At 31.0% G+C, this 8,463-nt stretch overlaps 1 protein-coding gene across 1 annotated transcript; it reads left to right on the forward strand.

Moving 5' to 3' along the window:
- The first annotated feature begins 580 nt into the window (after positions 1–580).
- LOC125839085 (two-component response regulator ARR2-like) lies at positions 581–5,319 on the forward strand. Its single transcript, XM_049518068.1, has 5 exons — positions 581–692; positions 2,278–2,427; positions 2,778–3,224; positions 3,425–3,501; positions 4,426–5,319. The coding sequence occupies exons 1-5, from the start codon at positions 581–583 to the stop codon at positions 5,317–5,319; spliced, it is 1,680 nt and encodes a 559-aa protein (XP_049374025.1).
- Positions 5,320–8,463: the final 3,144 nt, after the last annotated feature.

The following is an 8,463-nucleotide window of genomic DNA, read 5'->3' on the forward strand; positions in this document are numbered from 1 at the left end:
GGGCTTAGAGTTTTTATTTTTATTTTTAGGATTTAGCATATACAATTTAGGGCTTTATAGGGTTTAGAGCTTCAGGGGTTTTTGGGTTTCTTAGGGTTTTTAAGGGTTAGTGTTTCTTAGGCTTTTTAGGGTGTACGGTTTAGGGCTTAGGGTTTTTTGTGTTTTTTAGGTTTAGGATTTACGGATTTTTAAGGTTTAGAGCCTTGTGTTATTTAGGGTTTAGCATATATGATTTAGGGCTTTATAGTGTTTAGAGCTTAAAGTTTTTTAGAGCAAGAAGACAAGGTGTAAAAATATATGACTCCGTTAAATATTCAACTTTCATTAGTATGAGGACCAAAATCTAATGATTAAATTAATTAAAGATAAATTATGAAAAATAAATTATAGCAGAAATAAAGTGGACTAAACCTATAATATAAGGACTAAACAACTATTTAAACATACTCACTAACCATTGTAATTACTATATAATACCCCCAAAAAGGTTTAATGTGTCTCCAACAAATTCAAGCTTCAATATAAAAAATTAGTTTTTTTGTATCTCCTCTTCTTAAACTACTGAAGGAATAGAAATTCAATGGCTACTGGTTATTATGGTATTATAGATGAAGTTCGGGTGGTGCTAGTTGATCCCGAAACAGAGAATGTCACTGAAATGGTGGATTTGCTGAAGTCTTATGACTACAAAGGTGACATCTCTTAAAAATATATATTCAACTCAAAACCTTTGGTTCTTTGATATAAATAAATTTGGTTTGATTACCTTTTCAAAAGAGATTTAATTGATATGATGTTTGTTGTGATTGTAACATCAATTTCTTTTTAGATTTTATTTTTTGTCTAGTAAATCTTGAATTCATCTTTTCTTTATGTCATAACACCATTTCTATATTTGTTTATGTTGTTTTATTATTTAATAAATATTTTTATGTGTTTATAGAAGAACCAAATTAGATTGTTTAGTCTTGTTCTTGTTATAGGCATGTTATACACTCAATAAAAATGTATATGATTTTTCAAAGGGAGGGAGGGGGGGGGGGGGGGGGAGGGGGGAGTTGATAATCTTATGTTAATATTTGTCTCGCTCTAATATCATTAGATGTTCCGGAAGTGCCACAATTGTATGTTAAGTTTAATTATTTAATCAACTTATATATATGTTTTTTACACTTGATTTTTTTTGTAGAATAAGGGGAAATTTGTTCTTTTATAATTGGTCGTGTGGCATAAAATCGGAGAAGAAGATTAATTAAATTCATCAAAAATATTTTTTTGAAGATGTAGATATTTGAATTATATAAATCTATCTATCACTTTAAATTATATTATTTGTGTGGAGGAGGCGAAAAAAAAATTAGAGAAAAAAAGAGGGAAGAGAAAGAGCAAGATAAGAAGGGTTGGGGTGGATTTTAAATGGGACGGGCTAATGGGTATTAAATTGCGTGATTTTCCATGGTGGATATTGATGTGAACTGGTGACGTGACAAAAAAAAATTCACTTGGTGGCATTAGTTAAAGTTAGGGGTATTAATTGTGAGCCAACAAAAAAAAAAACAAATGGGTATTTTTGAGCCAAAACACAAACGAATAATATGTTTGTTCCATTTCAGCTAGTTAAGAGGTACTTTTGACCTTTTTCATTTTTAATTAAAAGTTTCCCTTTTAATTTAAAGGAGTGTTTTTTGTTCCTTCTAAGAAAGTTCTTCAATATACCCCTATTATTTTATGCTTTTGATAGCGCACCAATCTTAAATTTAAAAATATTTTTATTTTCCCCCTTAATTTCAAAGGAATAAATTTGAATCTACTTTAATGAATACTAGTCAAATATTATGCTTATTTTGGGTCAACTATAATGATCAATCAATTTATTCCTCTATTTAAATTCGTTTAGACAATGGGAAATTTTCATAATATTTTTAACAAAAACATATAAATGTTACAAATTAAGTGTCAAACTTGAAAGATAATGATGATAGCACCATTATTTTTCTTCGCCTACTCTACATAGATAGATTCAATTATTTATCAAAAATAATATTGTAAATAGTTCTTTTTAGGTAAACCTGTCTAAGATTGAGATCTAGTACAATATAAGTTGATTAATATGTGCAACTGCATAACTTAAAGAGTGCAATATAACTTGACAATTATGATGGAATTTGTATATGAGAAATGAACAAATCATCATGGTAATATATATATATATATATATATATATATATATATATATATATAATCTTCTTTTTTGACTTTTAAGATGCATTGATGCAGTTATTACGGTTTGTACATCTTCAGAAGCAATGGAAATGCTCTCCAAAGGAGAGAAAAAAGTTGATGTGATTATAATCAGTGTTCATTCACCGAATTTGGATTCTTTTAAACTTTTGGCTCAAGTTGTGACCTTGGATATAATTTCACTATGTAAGTATTTATTCTATTCTTTCACTTATATATGACATCTACTGTGAGAAAAGGCAGCTACGTTTATAAATACACTATAAAAAACCGGCTACAAAATTTGCTATTAATATGTAATTAAACTCTTTAGAGCTAAAAGAATTTGGTACAATTCACTGTTAAATATGAGTAGCAATGAATATTTTGTTGTTTAGTGATATTAGTTATTTGTTATTAATGCCTATTATATTTAGTAAATGATAAGTTATTATTTTGTAACATAACTTTTATAGTGAATATTCTTGAAATTAAATATTCACATAGTGTTTAATACAATTAAATTTTAATTGTCAACTCTTGAAATAATTATGCAGTTGTATGTGATGAATACAATGAACTCTTGGCAAAAAAGGCTTTGAAAGAAGGAGCATGCCTTTTTGTACAAAGGCCACTAAATGAGGAAATTATGAAATACTTGTGGCAATTTGTATTGAGGAGAAAAATAGAAAGAGAGAAAGCAAAAAAAGGATCAGAAGATAGAGACAAGATGATTGTTAAAGATGTTGATACAAATAATATGGATGGAGATAATGAAGTATTATCTAAAGAAACAAATGATGTGTCTAATACTGAGGAACATAGAAATAATATTGATGAAGTTGAAGACAATATCACATCAAATGGAAAATACAAGAGGAGGAGGAAGAACAATAGAAAAGATAGAAAAAAGGATAAGGTTATTAAGAAAAAGAACTGTGTAAAGTGGAATGCGGATCTTCATACAAAATTCATGGAAAGTTTGGAACAACTAGGTGAAGGAAGTAAGTTTACTTTACAATTTATCAAAATTTCTTCTCAATTTATTTATACATAGAGATATGAACAATGAGAATTCATACTTACAACTAACATCATCTTGTTTGAAGTAAAGGTGTAATGATTGTTGTATTTACATTACCATGTATTGATTTAGAAAAATTATAGTTATTAAACTAAATTTATTTTCTTATGATACATGTAGGATGTTACCCAACGGATATAGTGGAGGTTATGGATGTGTCTGGTCTTACAAGGATGCAGGTAGCGAGTCATTTACAGGTACCTACATCCTTAAAAAAATTAAGTGGTTAATCATGTACCTTTTGTGTGTGTTTGTCAAGTGAAAAGGCACTTGACAAAACAAAATATTTTTATAGTTATTTTCTCCTGCATGGTTAGTAAAAAATATTTTGTTTGTAAAGATTTTTAATCAAACTCTTGTGTGAGAAGTTATTTATTCGACAACTATATTAATAATAATTCTATATTAGAAAAACATAAAATAATTAGTTTTATATTTTTCCCAATAGGAACTATTCAAACACTATTATTAATCTTAAGAACTGAATATTTTTTTATGGGAAAATGCATAAGTACCCCCCAATCTATGCCGAAATCTCAGAGACACTTATACTATATTAAGGTCCTATTACCTCCCCCCCACTTCCCCCTCCTCCCCGAACTTATTTTATAAATAATTTTCTATCCCTTTTCGGCCTACGTGGCACTATCTTCAAGGCCCAGCGCATGTTGACCATTTTTTCAAATTATCTGATTGATAGTGTCACGTAGGCCGAAAAGGGGTAGAAAATTATTTATAAAATAAGTTTGGGGGGATAATAGGACCTTAGTATAGTATAAGTGTGTCTCTGGAATTTCGGGCATAGGTTGAGGGGGTACTTGTGCATTTTCCCTTTTTTTTTATCAAAATACTCACCAATTAAAGAAAATTAGCGATAGACCTTAATTACTTTTTTTAGTGATAATATTAATTATTGATTTCAAATTAAATTGTTTTTTAGTGACCATTCAATGAAAGAATGATATTATCAATCATTAATTCGTTATTATAAAATACTTTTATCGCTCACAATTACAAAACGCCAAAAACATTTCTCATTAAAATGACTTTCGTCATCATGAAAATTGAATATATTCATGGTCTAACTCTCCTTTCATTTTTTTTCTTCTAACACCACTCAGAAATGTCGTTTCAACAATTGGAAATCCCCAGAAGAGCACAAAAGTAACCGTCGTCTATCAGGCCAAGAATCTTTAAGTGAATCTCGACAAAAAAGTAGCAATAGAAAATATGGGACAATGCCCCGTCTTCAAAATAATATTCCTAATCAGATCCAAAGGGGACCAGAGTTTCCATTTTCAACTCTCAATACCAGCAACATTTTTGCCAGAGAGGTGAGTTCAATTCAAGAGAAACTCTATCCTCCACAATTTCAGGTTCAACCTCACTACCCCAACATTGACAATTCATTAAATAATCCATTTTTGTCTGTGCAAAATAATGTTGGCGGTGTGCTTCAACAACATCAGCATAGACCATTATTGGAAATGTTTGGTTCACTAAGGCTACAAGACCCAATTATAGGAAACATTACTCATAGGCCTGGCGCGGCATTTAATACTTGGAATCGTCATACTCAAAGTGAGTACAACTTGGACCTCAATGTAGCTCTTAAAACAACACATTCAGGTAGTAAAATAATGCATGATATAGGTGTTGAAAATATGACTATTAATGACTACAACTTGAATGTGAATGCAGGAAATACAAACACAGATTCAGGTAGCACAATGATGTTTGATACTGATGCTGAAAATGCGACTAGTGACGAACTTGGAACAATAAATGCTAATTTTCAGCAACATATTGCTGAACCAAATATGTCTTATCCGAGTAATATCGCAACAACATATAAGAGTGATATGGAAGGAAGTGATTCAAATGAGAAGGAAGATTGTGATGCATATTCTAATTTCAATAATATGAGTTATTTCTTCCAAAATCTTGGACCTCCAGGTGCTAACCTACCCAATTCATATGACAATGAGTTTGATCAAGTTTATTCTGATGATTAGGTTAGTGCTTCAATCTAGTTATTTGATGTTATATATATTTTTTGTTTGATTGTTGGTATTAACTAAAATCAATATAAATTTAAAGCAATTTTTTAGATTTGATATCCATATAGAATGTGGGATTAAATTCCATTTTATTGGTGTTTCATTGGGATTACAATCTCTTATATCTTTTTCTTTTTTTTAGTTAAATGACTCATTGGCAAATTGAATATGTTTTGAAGAAAAATTTTTCAATACTATGAAGTTAAGATTTGTGAAACAAATCAACTTTGACCTAAAAGTGAAGAAATCATTTTCTGCTTTTTAAAAAAAAAAACATTTTCCCTAAAATTATATTTTGATCATTTGACACCGAATTATTTTTTAAGAAATAGTTTTTGTCAAATATGTAATATCTTACGGTTTACCTTAAATCTACTTATGCAGGTATGTTTCCAAGAACAACAAATTGTTTTGATGATTTGTCAATATGATGATCCAATGTTATCGAGACTATAAGTGACAATTCTTATAAGGGCTCTTTGCTATTACAATTTCTTAAGTGAAAATTGCATTTTTTTATGGAGACTATTTTATTTCAAATTACTTGGGTTGTTGCAACTAATGGTATTTTATTTTTGTCTTTCCATTTGAAACTAATGATCATTATTAGATTACATGCTTTCGTTATTTTCTTATTTGGGATTATACTTTTGTTTAGTATCAAATTCACTTATTGTGGCCTTCCATAACCTTTTGGTTGATTAATTAAATGTTATATGTGAGATCAATTATTCATGGGATTAATCTGATCTCAATTTAGCATAATATTTGTGTACATTAACACTAATGAAATACATTTTTTATTGCACTTAATTGGATTTGAGATAATCTCTATGGAGATTTTCTTCAAATTTTAACTGATCAATCATTTACATCACTATGATCACATCACAAATTAAGTAATACATTGAACATTTTTCTGTACTAATGATTGCTCACAACTTAAATTTTATTATTTCAATATGAAGATCAACTTTGGCCTTGCAAATCTCTACATTCAATATTCGGAAAAGGATCAAAATTGCCCCTGAACTATGCGAAATAGACCCTTCATTACATTTTGGGACCAAAAATGCCCCTGTCGTTATCCTAAGAGACCACAAATACCCTCAAGAGTTAACACCCCAAATTTTTAGTGACATGGCAGGCCACGTGGGACTAACCCTTCCACCTAAGCGTTGCCAACTAGGATTCACTAGAAAAGAACCAAACCTTTAGCGGCGACAACAGCCGCCACAAAATCCCAAAATATTACTACTACAGGTTACGAGTGATTTTTAATGGCGACTAAGGCTGCAACAACCATTTGCTAGTAAAATCTATTTTTTAAACAAAATAATATGATAATTAATTTTCGGTTGCAACCTAATTTTCTAAAATAAATAACTTGGACTATTAACATTAAAAACATCCAATATTATTACGAAAATCATCAAAATTAATGGAGTACTACATAATGCATCATTGTACATTTTATACATTTACATATGATATAAAAATAAAACATATAGTGTCTTCAAACTCCTCCTTAATCGATATCATTTTTGGTTTTTCTTAAAATAATTAAAAAAAACACAAAATCAGAATTTAATGTTAAAAAACCTTTAGTGACGAATTTCTGGGTTTTTTGTGGCGACTATTGTCGCCGCTAAAGGTCTAATTCTTTTGTAGTGAATCCTAGTTAGCAACGCTTAGGTGGAAGGATTAGTCCCACGTGGCTTTCCATGTCACTAAAAATTTGGGGTGTTAACTCTTGAGGGTATTTGTGGTCCCTTAGGATAACGACAGAGGCATTTTTTATCCCAAAATATAACGAAGGGTATAAGTGGTCTATTTCGCATAATTCAGAGGCAATTTTGACCCTTTTCCGTTCAATATTTTATTTCACCCACACTCTAGCAATCTTGTTTAGGGCTCCCACATTTCTCACCTGATGATCAATTTTGTTTGCTTAATTGAGCATTCATTCTTCACTTGAGCATTTCTTATTTGAGCACAACAACAACTCAAATTAACTGCCTATATTTATAGGTGATGAGGGAAATATCTAGTCGGAGTATTATTAATCTCTTCTAAAGTATAACTAACTTCATTTTTTTAGAATTAAACCTCTAGTTATTTTTGGAGTTGTTCTTTTTATTCTTCTCACTCTAGAACTTTTATTCTTAACTCTTCTTTAAACTTACTAGAATTTCTTGCATATTATAGAATCTTTATTCTCGTGAAGATTAACTCGATGATGACATTTAAAATAAAAATATTGTCAATGTAATTAGATGTAACATTATCTAGTCAGTTTCACTTGTTGTAGCAAGTAATTGTAATGATCCTCGAGGTTATTTCCTTATTAATGCCTTCTTTTAATCATTTAGAGAATTCGTATAATGACCCCAAGTCATTTATAACTTGTTGTGACTGACAGTTTAGTCACCTAGTCATTTGTTTGGATTTTGTGCAAGTGTTTGTATCTTGGGAGCTTCTGAAACTTGAACAGTTGACTTCGGTCAAAGGTTTAGGAAGACGACCTCAGAATACAATTCTAATGGTTTCTCAGCTCTGGAATATCGAGTTTGGTCTAGAAGGATCTTTGATGTAGATCCCGAGGCTCTCGGGCTCATCCCGAGCCCTATAGTGGAATTTGCCTTAAATAAGAGTTAGGGTGTGGGACCTACTTTTAATCGAGACAACCTCAATTGGAAGTTTTGAAATCTTGATTGAGTCCTAAATGCTAAATTTTGTGGGGTAGCGTATCTTGTTTGTGTGCACAGGGTTTCGAATAAATTTAAGCACCTCGTCGAGAATTTCCAAGTTGGGCTAATCCAACTTATATGCATCAGTTGGTGTAGTCAACTTTAAGTGATCACATTCAGAGTCAGTAAGCCATGTTCGCAGAGTCCAAGAGAGTTGGTTTCCAGGTTTGTGAGGCCTGGGCCGCGTTCGCAAAGGATAGGCGAGTCGTCTTGTGTGATTGCAGGTAGGGCTATGCATTCAGGAAGGCCTAGGCTGCTAAGCCTCTGTATTTATATGACTTCCTCCACTTGTTGAAGATCAGGTTGGTTACCTTCCGCATTCGCGACACCCTTCTCCGTGATTTCGGAG

The sequence above is a fragment of the Solanum verrucosum genome, unplaced genomic scaffold (genome assembly GCF_900185275.1).
Source record: "Solanum verrucosum unplaced genomic scaffold, falcon-dt-bn FXZP01000163.1, whole genome shotgun sequence".
Lineage (NCBI taxonomy): Eukaryota > Viridiplantae > Streptophyta > Magnoliopsida > Solanales > Solanaceae > Solanum > Solanum verrucosum.